The 15,243-nt window shown below is 34.9% G+C and overlaps 1 protein-coding gene across 6 annotated transcripts in view; it reads left to right on the forward strand.

Annotated features, from left to right (window-relative positions):
- Positions 1-15,243, forward strand: part of VPS13B (vacuolar protein sorting 13 homolog B) — a 411,892-nt gene that overhangs the window by 260,328 nt on the left and 136,321 nt on the right. For all 6 annotated transcript variants that reach the window (XM_010709173.4, XM_010709170.4, XM_019614165.3 and 3 more), the window contains 2 exons: positions 6,107-6,310; positions 14,311-14,437. In XM_010709173.4, the coding sequence (XP_010707475.2) occupies positions 6,107-6,310; positions 14,311-14,437 (331 nt within the window). The remainder of the gene's footprint in view (positions 1-6,106; positions 6,311-14,310; positions 14,438-15,243) is intronic.

Raw genomic sequence — 15,243 nt, forward strand, 5'->3', positions numbered from 1 at the left:
CCGGAACCCGAAAGTCCTTCACAGGGCTGCTCTCAAGGCGATCTTCCCCCAGTTTGTATAAATACGTGGGACTGCCCCAACCCAAGTGCAGCACCCTGAACTTTGCCTTATTGAACCTCATTAGGTTTTCATGGGCCCACAGCTTCCTCCCTCTTTTTTTTTTTGGGGGGGGGGGGGGGGGGGGGAGGAGGGCAGGGGGCAGGATGTCAGCCACCTGTGCAAAATATTAAATTCATTTTTCCAGATTTATTTTTTTGTGTGTTCAAAGCAAAATCTCTTTTCTCTTGCATTTTATTATAGCTCAATGGAAACCAGTCCTTTTAAAATGGTTTAGGGTGAAAGTAAATATCTGTGCAATTCAATAGTAGTAGTTGGTGAAACTGATCAAGTTAAGGACACAAAGTATATAGCCAAAAGAAAAATGATTAATTGCAATTTTAACAGTTTTCATCTCTGAGCAATTTAATTAAGAACTGGGATTTTGTCTGTATTGTATTTACAAAAAAGCCTGAACAGCTTACAAAGTAATTGTAAGGGAAGACCTGTCTGCTACAGCTTGGCAAGAAACAGCTATGCTGAAAAGTTCTAGTAAAAAGGAAATAACATATTCTGATAAGATTTCTGAATGAAGTTAGATAGTTTTATTATTCCTGTTGTTACATTCTGTGGAAGATAGAGTTATTGATCAACAACTGGGAAGTCTGTGTTTCTGCTGATCCTGTTTGTTTTTTTATTATTATTTTTGTTATTATTATTATTATTTATTTGAAAGTCCTCAGTTCCATAGTTTCACTGATTTTTGCTTATTTTTAACTTACCTAGAGGTCTTTAGTATTTTAACACTTGTACCATTTCTCTCTTAGCCATGATATTCAACCGTAGTTACAAAGAAAGCGAAAGAAACCAAAGTGCCTAAGAGACACAAGTCAGGCATTTAACCAGCATTAGATTGAGACAGAGGGTAATTATCCAAATTATTCCTTTGACCATTGCTTAACTGTATGGATTGTTTGAAACTGCCTAGCACGATCACAAGAATTTTTTCTTTATGTTTCAGTCACTGCTTGTTTTCTTTTTTCAGCATGGTAATTTCACAAGTAATCCACTTCTTAAGGTGATTTATGTCTAGTTAGGAAAGTTATAAGCATATGTATGTTATGTAGTTCTAAGTATGGCTGTTGGTGATTACATTAAGTATTCCATTGGATTCAATTAATTCCAGTTTCTTCCTCAAATTTAGTATAATGTGATGCATTTGTCCACTGTGTAAATGTTTAGAAGTGTTCAGTCATTTTTATTTTGCTCATGGAACTAGGACTAATGTTTTGACTTACAGCAGTCCTCCAAAACTGAAGCTAAATCCCAGATATTTTAACCATTTTGACTTAGAGGACACCTGCCATGTAGGGAATTCTGTAGGGAATGCTGGTGCATCTGGCTGTACAGAGCATGACACTAATGAGCTGATAAGGGAAGCTAGTAAGGAAGAATGTAATTTTTATTCTTATGAAACAGATGCCTTTGAAGATTAACTGTAATATTAAAATGAAAGTGAACAAGATAGCATCACTTGCTAATCAGCAAGGCGTGAAACTGGAGTCATGATGTACTGAGCTTATATTTGTATTTGATCATGGTATTGCTAAGATGAGAATTATATATAAGACAAATTCACTTGATAGAATAATGATCTAGACTGAAATTTGATGGCATCCAATCCAGGTTATGCTGCCAGCAAGTGTACTAGTTCTTCTGCAGCTGAGCCAGCCACATGTGGCATAGTTCTGAGGGGAAAAAGCAGAGATAGTGAGAAGAGTGTTTGATAGCCTGCTCTGCTGACCCAGATTAAACTGTTTCCATCATCTCAGAAATATAAAACAATGTGTTAAGCTATAGATGAGTCTCTGTTGGGACAGATGGCAGGGTGGGAAAGCAAAGCCAAAGTTACTTTCATGAAAGATATGGCTATATAGCAGAATTGTGTACAAAATTTTAGAAATTTGTCAGGACCTTCCCTTCTGGCCTAAGGATACATTCTTTTCCTTTCTTGCAATAAAAAAAAGTTTCATTAGCTACAGCTTTTCTTCAGTTTTAGTGCCCTGATAGCATGTTCCTCCTCTCTACTGCCTTGTTCTGTGCTTTTTTTTTTTTCCCTTTCTCATTCTCACAAATACATTTTTAGTCTCTCCAAACTCAGATAAATCCAGGATGTCTATCATGAATTGCCATGGTTTAGAGTTTATTTTATTCATGCTTTAAGAATTGGTCTATGTAGCACCTGTTCTATGATTCTGGGGAAGTTCAGTTTTTCTCCCAGCAGCTCAAGCTTTAGATTCTTTGTGGCAATGTCAACTACTTGCCGTAAGAGTGAAGAGGAAAAAAAAAATAAAAGGAATGTTGTAGCTTATCAGAAAGGTGGTTTCTGTCAGGAGTTTTATTGATGAAAGCTCAGCACTTTGAATGCCTGGTGTTGTCATCAGAGATGTCCTGGGTTTACGTATTTCTTTCTGCCCTTAAGATCATGCCCTGGGGCATCTCACTTTAAATGGAGCATCCCACTGCTTCCCTAAAAAACAGTTGTTTCACATTTTCCCTATTGTTACATGTTCAGTGGCCTTGTTGGGGAGAATAAGTTAAGAAATTGTATTGAATGGGATGGGAAAAAGGCAGTCAAGGAGCACAATGTCAGTAATTTCAACACCACCAGTTCAGTCACCATAGGACAGTACAAGATGCCACTGTTTTTGCCCAATAAAGTTTGATCCAAGCTTACTGTCTGTTTCCTTTGCTATTAGAGTAGGAAACATATTTTACCATCAGGGCAGAACCTTTCATTTGGTTGTGTAGATTTGTTTGTCATCTCTGCACCTGGAAAGGGAAATGAGCACACAGAGATCTATTGAGTGCTGACAGAAATTACCTGTTATGTGTGAACTCTGTGAATATTTCTTAATTGTGACATCATGCTTAGACTTTAAATGCTATTCTCCTGGCTTATTTACTTTTTTTGTAGGTCTCAGATGAGTTATAAGTGAATAGATTTAACTTTTTTACAGTGAGTCCCAGAATTTTGCCTGTTCAGCAGTGTGTAGTAACTGGTTCAACATGGGCTGTTTCTTTTATAAACATGCAAGAAGCCAAACCCAGACTAAATCAATTTGAAAAGAAAACATTTCTTTTCTTTTCCCGTTGCATGCTTATGTTCTTCTTTGCTTATGATCTTACTGCTGTTGATCAACTGTTGTGCGCTACACCACTTGCTGAAAGGTTTAGGTGGGATAGTAAGATTGCATTCAGAAGAGAGAAGCAATTAAAATCATAACTCCTCCAGCACATTTCAGCTGGTAATATTGCTTTTATTCTAGAGGTAGAGAAGTCATTAATCTGTTTACTCTTTTCTCTGATTTATTTGCTGTAGGGATTTTGAAAGCTACAGAATGAGAAAGACTGCAGAGGTCATTCATAGTGTCTGTGATTAGGCCAATTGTGCTTTATTTTAACTTACTTTCATCCTTCTAAAAAAGTATACCTTTAATTAAACTGGAGGTGTACTTACAAAGATGGTTGGTAAAGAAAGCCACACGTGTGTGGTCATATGGATGTCTCTGTGTGTATTTGGGGGGGAAAAAAAGCTGTATTTTGAATCTTGCATGAATTTGGCAGCATGTACTTTCTGAAAGCAATAATGAGTTTAATCAAAATGTCAAGTCATTGGTAAGTACTCCTTGTAGATTACATATTTGTATCTTACATATATCTTTAAATGGGTGACCTGTAGAAAATTTCAAAGGAGCAGAAGAAAAGGGTTGTATTATATAGACACTGTTAATAGAGGAGCAAAATGCAATTTTTATATGAGCATGAAGGTGTTAGGCTGTAATATCCCGAAGCATTACAGACATTATCCAGTCCTTGAGATCTTACAATATTAATTGGATGAAGTAAAAGAAAAGATCCAATAAACATATCTAATACTAGCCTTGCAATGCACCAGTACCCTGTGTCTGAATAGTAGCACTATGTATTTTGCTGTAGCTAAGTGTGTTTGCCAAAGAGTGATTTCATTGTTTTTTATATTTAAATAAGTAATTTATGAGGGGAAGAAAGCTGTTGTCACAATGTGGAGTTTCAAATTGATGCATGCAGCCAAATTTCATTCTAAGAATTCAGTACACCAGGTCATGGTTGTGCTGAACAGGGCTAAGGAACGCAGTTCTCTGTGCGGCTTAATGCAAGTTCTCAAACTCCTCATAAAAGAATGAATGGAAAATACTCTTTGCTGTTAAGTATAGGAGAGAATGATTCATTATGCAGATGAAATTATCATGTTCTGTATTTTGTATACCTATGCATTTTTAATAAAATACGCAATTTGGTGCTTTACTTTCAGTAATGTTTCACAAAACATACATTCCTGTATTTATTTGCATTAAGAAAGTATGCCAATAGATGCTGTGTCATAAAATAATCTACAAAAACAAAACTACATACGAGTTAATGAAATAATGCCTTGAAAGAATAATAAAATATGCAGTTGTTGTGGTTAGATCTCTCTATGTGAAAAGCTGACAAACACATTCCAAAGTTTTAAGAAAAGATGTTTGATTTTGAAGTACCACTACTGACATAACGTATTTTCAGTGTATTTCAGCTGAGCATTTTAGACAGGATTAGGGCTACGGAACAGTATGATCACACATCCTCAAAAAGAGCAAATTGGCAAAACTGTTGGCTTTCCTGCAATTTGGATGCGCTATTAATATCCACCATATTAAATAATAAATTATCTTAATTGCTACCATATTCTATCAGCAGTTTCAACCGTGTTTGGGTTTGGACAGCAGTGGGACTTAATTTTGAATTTGATCACACATCTCTAGATTGCATACCAATACCTATAGCTTGCATCAATGCATGCATCACAGTTTGTGATGTGCTGCTTTAATCCTTATTTATTTTTAGATTGTTAATTTCAATGGTTATATGAATAGCAAAATTATTAAGTTCTCTGTGGAGACAGCATTTATTTACAAAATGACAATTCTGATATAAGACAATAACTTAGAATGGAATAGTACATTGGATTGCATATGCAAGCTTAAAGCTGAAACTTCAACTCATTAAAAATAGACCACAGTGTGACTGGATCATAAGTTCAAAGCAAAAATAATTACGTATCATTGTGTCCTAGCTTGTTAAAAAAAAAAATAAGTGTCCAGTTTTGCTTTTTTATTATGTTATAAAATGAGCATTGTGGATAAAATTCTCTTGTTGCCAATGAAGAAAGAGCATGATCATTTACTAACAGTTTACTTGTGTTAGGAGAAGGCAAATCGAAATAGTAGGCACTCCAGATCTCTCTTTTAGTACTAGTTACTAGTTAGAACAAAAGCTGTTTTGAGTGTTCTGCTGAATCATGGTGTGACTGTTCCCCAGGTTCGGCTGGAAATAAAAATGTTCTGTTAAATCTAGTGGAGTAGAGTTTTGCATAATCTACAAGTAGTTCACTCAAAAATGCTTTTTTTTCCTTCTGAGAAGAATTTTTGTGACACAACACTTTGCTGAAATTCTATGTCAAGGAGGTATTTTCCATTGTCTTGAAATGTTGTTCTTAATTTTTATCAATTATCTTCCAGTCAAATCGTTTGTTATACTGTTATGCAGCCTTTTTTTTTTTTTTTTTTTTTTTTTTTTTTTTTGAAGACTTGAATAAGACATCCTTTATCTATTCAGTACAAGTACCTGTTTTCCCATACGGCTGCTCATGTGGACCTTATTGAAAGTCTACTGAAGTCAATGGATTGATCTCATATCAACTTTGGTGGACCTGGCTAAACTTTGAAATATTTGCATATCTCTCATTCAAATCCATAGTGTAAATGCAGCTAAATACTTTCGAAGACTTAGACTTAAACTAATGCTTAGATTTAACTGGGAGTGCCAAAACTGACACCTAACTTTTCATATTTTTGTGTATTTTCTTAATTTTCTTTTTAAGCAAAATTTGTTCATAACATTTTTTTTATACAATTTTGAGCTTAATACCTCATTGCTGTATATGTTGCAGCTTGTTCTGAAGTGCCACTTTTTTGTGTTGGCATTGCAGGAGAGCACTGAATCTCGGAATACTTCGAGACCCTGGATCCGAGGTTGAAGACAGACAATATCAAATAGACCTTCAGTCTATAAACATTGGTACTGCTCACTGGAATCAGCTGAAACCAGAGAAAGAAAATGGAAAAGGAGGGATTTTGCCAGAGAGTGAAAGGAATTCTCAAAATCCAGCACTTGAATGGAACATGGCCAGTAGGTGAGAACTTTTTTTTTTTTTAAACTTTCTCTCTGCTACAGTTACATAGCACAAACATTGCAGATGTCGTTTACAGTCTGAATCAGCTAGTTCTGTACTGTCTTTTTGCTCTGCAAACACATTTGCATGGAGTTTTGGATTATGCATTTAAAGTGAATATTGCCATTATTGTTATGCTGTAATTGCTGTCTAGTTATTGTGTCTTTTTTTTTATATTATAAGCTCATTTCTTAGTGGCTTACTGTTGTGCCCATAAAAATAACTCCAGGGCTGAGACTTGGCATTCAGCATCTTGGTCTACAAGCAACAGGAGGTTTTGTTTTTGTTTTTTAACTTCTTTTGGTTGTATTTTTACAAAACTTGAGTAAAACCAGCTTAGACATTTTTAAGTTAGAGGAGGATGAAGTAGAACATTTCCTATTGGTTCTGAACTGGCTTTTTGTTTGCACTTCTGTAACTAAAACCAGACAAATTTTTAGAAGGAGATACTTCAAGTGAATCTTTGTTGTTGTATTTTGTGTGATACACTAGCGAAGTGCTGCCCTCTAGTTAAACTAGGACTGAAATATAAAGCCCACTTGGTATTTTAAGTTTTTAAATTTAAAATTATTAAAGGGTAGTTTATTTTTTCTAACTTTGAGGTTTCTGAATTTTTTATTCTAGCTTTAATATGCTTTTTACACTCTATAAGTTCATATGTATTTAAAACTGAATTTTTATAGGTTATGTAGCAGTCAGAGAGTTGTCTTTTCAGACAGACAAGAATAAGGTTTGATACCAAAAAGCAAGTTTTCAGAGGTCATTTTGAGTTCTGCCAGAAGAAGCCTGTTGGCCTACACTTTTTTTCCCTTGATTTAGAAGCCCTTTGTCTTGAAAAAAACAACCCAGTCTTTATGAAATGTACTCACAACATTGTGGCTCCCAAGATACAGCTGGGGAGTATGTTCCCAAGATACAGAATTAGGGGGTATGTTTCTGAAAGTAATGCAGAAAAGAGGGGGGAATCATTAGGAAGGAAAAAAATTGAGTTATTGCTGGTTTAATTTTCCATAAAAGGGGAGGTGATAGGAATCTGAGAGGTTTTCCTGAAAATGAGGCAAGCTGTACCAAAAGAAGCTCCATGAGGATGGCATGCAACCTAAAGTTTCTAAGTGATGACTTGATGAAAGACTGAAAGAGCATATAAGGCCCCTCTCGAGGAGTATTTGCAGGAAGAGGATGTGACCAATAATAAATTCTAGTTTATCACTAAAATACAGGGGCAGTACAAGTAAATCTAACCAAAGCAATGGTATAAACCACAAGGAAGTGACTGAATACAGATAACAATTTAAACACAGTGCTATTATTGGTTCTTCGTTTATATGATCACCTGGTTCTTTTCTGACATCCAGTGATTTATTTCTATATTTATTACTAAAACAATTGCATAGACAACTTTGCATTTAAATTTTTCAAAATGTATGCATGATCCCTAGATGTTTGGCAAGTTGCCCATCAAGTTTCTTCTCACTAGACAAAGTAGGGCTACTGGCACTTTCGAAAGATGGTATTAATCTGCAGAGGTTTTCTGTCCAGTCTGAGTTGAGCTAACATTAGTAAACCAGCTTGGTACTGTCTATTCTTTCCCTTTCCGACGGTGACTGGAATCACACTGCCAGAAGTCTTTGGTCTGAGTTTTATGGTTATAGGATTTTGATAGGAAATTTAGTGGAATTGCTAAAAAGTTATAAAGATAAGAATATGGGAAGCAGCTGTTACAAACAGTCAGAGTTCACCTTTTTGTATAACTGCTTGGATATTCTTTTTCTCAGCAGACTTCTTAAATAAAATTTTATTACAATATATTTGACAAGTAAGTAAGTTTTTGAAATTGCTTTTAAATGAATTTTCTACTTCTCTTAATTTAAATCAGTTGTAATTAAATACATTAGCTTTTTCATTCTGGCATACAGTACTGTATTTTAATTCCAGCTTGAATTTATTTAAAGAAAAAGCTGGTATGAGTGTTGTCTTGTCCTTTTGGCTTAAATTTTTACACATTTACTACAGTCCTTTTTCAGAATGTTCACATTTTTGCTTTTTAGTTGGCAGTCAGCTTTGCTGCATCTGGGTCTATTTTATGATCTGTGGAAATGTTGTGCTGAGAACTGGAAGAACCCGTATTGAACTTTGCCATCCTCTGAGATGTTTCCAGCATGAACCAAGAGGGTGGCTGCGTGGTGTTTTACATGGTGCTTAGTGTTTTCAGGGTGACATTTATCTCAAGATTTACTGTAATTATTATGAGAGTTTTATTCTTTGACCTACTTGCAGTACTGTTTTCTTTTTTAATTCTTTATTTTCATTAACATGTTTAACCTGGAACATGGTGATTTTTACTGAGTTATTTTAGAGTTAGTTTCATAATATCATTAAATGTACTACTCTTTGTTTTTACTTATCATTTAGATTCAATATTATGATTCATTAGCTTAACTGGGTTTAAAATTATTTTTTGAGATCTGTTTCTGTTAGCTAATTTGTTAATGCTTAGATTATATGTGGTGCAGTATAGAATCCAATCTATATCTAAGCATTTGACATAGAATTGATTACTTCACTGAAAACTCCAGCATAGGCAATAGCCTTTTATTTGCATTCCCATTTCTAGAGGTACTACTATATATTTGTTTAAAAAAGAAATATCTATAAAAAACTAAATTATATTATTTTGTAATTCAGTTTTCTGGGTTGAAATCTAATCTTATTTTTAAAAACTTAAAAGAAAGCAAAATTATTCAAAATATATATTTTTTAATATATATAATATATTTAAATTATGTGTATAATACAAACAAATATTTGAAAGGTTTTGACATAATTTATCATTTAAATGCTTTAGCAATGTTTACACAGAAAGTAAATCCTTCAGATTTTCCCACCACTTCTTCTGGAGCTGAGCATTTCTAGTAATATCTCATGGTTTTGAATTATTATTATGATTAATTTTTAACTTATATAATGTAATTTGGAAAAAAAGTAGTGTTGCTTTGAGACTAGGTGTTACATGTTTTGTGGGGATTAGTGTAGAAGTGTTCAAGAAGGGCTATTCTGGAGTGCCAAGGTGCTGCCCCTGGTGCTTCTGCGGGACACTGCAGAAGTAAAGGGGGAACCTGGAGCTCTGGGGAGGGGAGTTGGGGGGGTGTCTTTGCTCAGAAAAACCTGTCCAAATACCATGCAGTATAGAGGATCAGCAACCGTAACTCTTCCCATTATGACATGTTTATCCTTCACTGTAGATGTTATAAAAAGCTCCCTAATGGTGCAATATATAAAAAGAACACTAGAAACAGTCAGACAGTTCTAATAAGGTTATGTACAAATGAAACCTGTCCACGTTTATTCCCTTTACCAAACAGCATGTGGGGAACTGGGAGTACTTAACCAAAAGAAGTTTTCTTGATTGAAAACTGCTTTTTCAGCTTGCAGATCTCCTCCTCCCTCTCCCTCCTCTCAATGGAAAAAACAACAGCCCTAAAGGAAATAAAGAAATACATCCTCTCCTGAGGCCTCGCCCCCATCCCTGTGCAATCCTTCCACAGCTCCCAGCAGCAACTTCTGCTTCCTGCAGCCTGAATAAACTCTGTTAGAAAAAAAAAAAAAAAAGAATTAATTGAGCTTAAAAGCATTACTTCTCTGTGTGGTAATGAATTGAGTGTGGCAATATACTGCATTACAGTTCTGTCCTTGGCATTTGACCATCTGGAACAGCTCTGTGCGGCTCTCATTGAGTATGTCAGGAAGCCAATGATCTGTTGTATGAAATTGAACAAAATACCACTCTTGCTTTGCAAGGATCCTCAGAAATGTTTCCTGCAGATTTTTCCTTGAATAGTTCTCATTTTCATGCTTTTTTGGAAAGTTGACGTGCAGCTTTCCAAATTCTAATAAAGAAGACCAAGAAAGTGATCATCAGTAGATCTATGTGTGGAGAAATAAGGACATTTCCCTGTGAATAAAATAACTCTTTTGGAATAAAGTACATTTGCATTCAGGCTTGTATCTCAGTTGCTGTTTTTACTGTATCTGAAGTCATGTTTGTATTCATTCTGTACAAAGCGTAAGTCAGTAATAGAGTACATTATTTCCTTTATTAATCCACAGCATAGAAATGTTGCACATCATACTTAATGAGATGAAAATTAGTTTTACTGAGATATAATTATTTAACAATAGTTATTCTGAATGACCAGAGGGTGTTTGTTTGTTAACTGTCTAATTTTGGCCAGTAGATATTCCTCAAAGTGTTGTAATGCTATTTCTCTGCCTTGTGATGAGTCTTCACAACACATCACAGAGATATAAGGATGTGAATTGCTGTACCTACTGTGAGACGGAGTTTGGAGGCAGGATGGTGCTCATTTTCACAGGTTTCATTAGTTGTTAGATATCCCAGTGCATTTGTGGATCAGGAATTAACTGATTTATACAACTATAATAGAAGCCTACAAGAGAAAACTCTTTTTAAGTCCTAAGTTAGCATGCTAATTATGATGTTTTCAGTTTGCATGCCTCATGCTTCTAAGGAAGACTATCTGATTATGTGGGATATTACACGCTACTACTTTAATTTTGGTTTTCAAGTTATGAAACTCTGTGTGAGAATTCATCTTTCTGTAGACAGTAAACTTACATGGCATAAAGGAGCTCTTTGATATAATTCATGTCTGATGTAGATATCTCTGTTCATTGCAGGGGAGTTGGACTAGATGGCCTTTAGAGGTCCCTCCCAACTTAAATGATTCTATTGGTTAGTTCCTGGGTGATGTGCTTTTTAAGTATATAAGGACTCAAACTCCATTTTAAGTGAAGTATCATTTAAAAAAAAAAAGGTATTAAAGGTTAAGGCGTGCATTTCCAAGTTTCATATCTAGGGCATGTTTATTTCTTACTGGCTTGCATTTGCTGCTTGTTAGGATTATTTCTTTTCCACATGAAAAGAACAAGTTATATTACTTGTATTGCATTTCTATGGCACCATTGTACCTCTTTGATTATTGCCATGTCATCTCTTTGGCAGTCCTTCCTTCTTATATAAATTCAAAGTGCTCCTGAGTGGATGTAATCAAATGCTGATGACTTGATCTGATGTAGTCTAATGTTGTTGCTTTGATTATGAAATTCTGTTCTTCACATTTCTTTTTCTCATCTTCACAATGTTTTCTGTCATATTAATCATTAGATATATCTTTGCTTTCAAGATACTTCCAGACTTCTGTGTCCATGAATTTCTCCTTTCACATCTTCCTTCATTTGCTTTAACTCATCTACACTCACTGCTCATTAAACCTCATCACGCCAGTTATCACAGCCACCACATTGAATTTTTGAGCACTTCCTTGCTCATTCCTAGGTTATCTTACAGGTTTAATTTCCTGTAAACACTCACAAAAGTATTGCAATGTTTTCTTTCAAATGCTTAAAAAACAAGTATTAGAGTGTAGTAGAAAAAATCATAAAATAGTGATTAGATTGCCACTGTACTGGTACTTTTACGTACAGTGCTGTTAGCTGTTCCTTTTTCCTTCCCAATCTGAACTGTAAGCCTTTGAGGACATTTTTGTCCTATGTTTTCACAGTGTGGACTTGTGATCGGTATGTGTCCATGTAATTATTCTGATATAACCTAAATTTAGAACTAAACATAAGGCACCTCCAAAACTTTTTGCTGTCTTATTGTTCTGTGTTAACATATGGACTTTGAAATGTGCAGGACTTCTAAGTGTAGAAGATCAACTGCTTTAACATCTCTAAAAGTACGAGCTTTTTCCTTTTTTTTTCCCCCTTCTCTCCAAGACAAATATATAACAGATGCACAAATGAACCATGGAATGAATGTGCTGCAGACACAGAGCCATCATTACACTCTTCACAATCAAGTTTTTTCATAAGCTCATGTGGCGTACACCTGTGTTAAGTTAACGGTGCACTTAGGTGCAGTGTGGAAGACTTAATAATTCAAAGTGGAATTTGTTTCTTTGTTCCTTTTGTGCACTTTCTCATATCCTTTCCCCTCCTTATTTAGTGTGCTCAGTTTGCCTTCTGTTTGTACTTACAATTATTTTGCAAATGCTTGCCTGAGTTTCAAATTCACCATCTAGAAATGTAGAAACTAGTAAGTAGAGCAGGACAGAAATGCTACATAAGGGTTATTTAAAATAATGATATAAAAATCAGCAGTCAATCTGTATTACCAGAAGAGTTATTTAAGATGCAGTGCATTGCGTACCTGCTCGGGTAATGTTTGAAAATTAAGAAATGGGGATATCTGTAAGCTTGAAAAGTAACCTGAACAATGACTGGAAAGAGCCAGTTGTAGCTTTGGGCGTTATAAAAAAATAACATGTTCTTATAGCTCTGCTTCATACTTATGAATCATACTTAGTAGCAGTTTTTGTGCCATCGCTGTGGCACAAACTGTGGAAGTTTTTCATAGAATAGATCTACTCCTTAGCTCTTTCATTTTCCTCAGAAACAAAGGCATTTCTTTCTCATCTTTCTGTGAAGGGGAAATAGGAACTGGGAAGAAAGCCATCTGGTTTAAATTTAGAAAGAAGGTGATGGCAGGGAGAAAAGCATTTGTTGACCTGGCAAAATCTAAGACTGGTTTCTCAGTTAAAGATGTATACTAACCAACAACCGGTCTGCTTTCTAATTTGAGGATCTAATTAAGACCAGTTTGGCTTCAAAAACTATCTCTGCAGACCGGCAGAGCAACAGGTGACCCAAAACATTAAAGATTTTACTTGTGGATGGTAATTTTCCCAGTTACAAATCAGGTTACATTTAAGCATATTGCCATAAGTAGTATGCAGGGAACTTGACAGGGAAAGTCATTGAAGCAAAAGTTTGTTACACCTGTACTCTGTAGCATCTGCCAGTTAACTTCTATATACTGTTGTCCTAAGTAAATTTCAAAGCCTACTACTATTTTATAAGGATACTTAAGTAAACTGTTAGTGAAGTTTGATACTTGAAGTATCAAAATAATAAAGGCAATAAACTGTCATCTATGGACATGTTTGCTGCTGGAAATATATTTAAGCCTGACTTTCAGTCACACTGTCATATCTATTTTATTTTGTTTTTGCTTAACTCTCAGCCTACAAATTATCAGCATCTGAGATTGCGAGCATTTCAACAGAATCCTTTCCAGAACATACAGCTGAGACACAACAGTAGCTTCTTGATAATTTCTAGAGTTCTCCTTGGGGTATCTGGCATTTCTATAAGTTATAGGTGGAAAGAATTATTAAAAATCTATGTTGATGGAAGAAGGAGTCTGCCAGTTTGAACTGTGTCTTCTTTTAAGGTCTGAGCACCATCTTGATCTTGTTACATCTTTTTTTTTTTTTTTTTTTTCTTGATCAGAGGCTCTCACTTGGCACATTATGGCAATAGATTTTGACCTGACCCAGAAGATTCTGGCCATTTGGCATGTGTTGTCGTAAGCTATTAGTGGTCTGTACATAATAGGCTTGTGCTTCTAGGCTTAGTTTTTTTGTTAAAGAATTTATGAATTCAAATATGATTCAGGATTTTTTTTCATAAAATGAAACAGGAATGTTTGAAAAATACTGTTAATAAAGCTTATGTTTTTGTTCAAATGATTTTTTAAAGTTCAGTTAAGCAATAGAAAAACCAATGTCAAATGCATCAGTTGTGTAACTGGAGATGAATCCATGAAGAGTATTAGTGTTTAAACATACTTCTTTGAGTATTAGTGTTTAAACATACTTCTTTCAGGAAATGGAAGCCTGCATTCAGGTTTGTGTTTAAGATTATTTACAATGACGTTATTTAATGCTCACTGAGGTAGTTATCAAAAAAAACAAACTACTGGTGAAGCAGTTTTGTGCTATGTGCTGAATGTAAAGATAAATACAAGAAGTTTTTGCCGCTCAAAATTTGTAATGTGATTTAATCTTATCTTATTTCCCCCTCCCCCCTCTTTTTAGCATAAGACGGCATCAGGAAAGGAGAGCCATTTTAACTCCAATATTAACAGATTTCACAGTTCGAATAACTGCTGCTCCTGCAATTATTTTTACAAAAATTGATGCTCCAGAGAACTTACACCCAGAGGTTAGTATAAAATTTGGAGAATCTTAAAATTTTACTGTTTTGCTATTTTAACCATCTAGGTGTGGTAAGTTTTCAAATACAGAAATCACAAACTGCTAGGAAAAAAGTCTTAATTGTTAATTGTAGTGTCTTTTCTCTGCTGGATAAAAAAATTTGAGAAAGGAACTTGATATTAAAGACAGCCTGTCCAGATAATCCTGTTTGCAGTATAGAAAATGGGTATCCTTAAAAGATTTTTGATGGAAAGGTGTTGAGAAGAGATGCATTACCAAACATTGTATTTGCAATTTTCTCATTAAAAAAACTGAAAATACAATCTGTATATTGTCTGTAAGACACAATTTGATGTGTTCTTTTTAGCCAGGCTTTCAAGCCCACAGATTTCCACAAATCATCTACTCCCCAGTCATTAGTGTGAGAACTTCAAGTTATTCCAGATTTAACAATCACTTTTACCAGTTTATGGGTCAACTTGTTCATGAATAGTCTGAGAAGCATGTTGCACAAATAAGGTATTGGCTCTCTTTTTGGGATAGTTTAGAGTTCAAAAATGTAAAACATTTTATGTAAGGGAGATGCCAGTAAGTTTTTGTCAGCTCACAAGGAATATTTCTCATGATAGCTACCTCCTGGAAAGAATAGACAGACCTAGTGCAGAAATATAAAGGGTATTAGGTTTGTGTTACAACAATGTAGTAGATGTGTACAGTTGGAAAGCAGATAATGCATATGGAAAGAAAAAATTTGCAATGTTTTATGTAAAGGGCCATCACAAATGCAAATGAAAAATGTAAAACAAAAATAAA

The sequence above is a fragment of the Meleagris gallopavo genome, chromosome 3 (genome assembly GCF_905368555.1).
Source record: "Meleagris gallopavo chromosome 3, MGAL_WU_HG_1.1, whole genome shotgun sequence".
NCBI classification, from domain to species: Eukaryota; Metazoa; Chordata; class Aves; order Galliformes; family Phasianidae; genus Meleagris; species Meleagris gallopavo.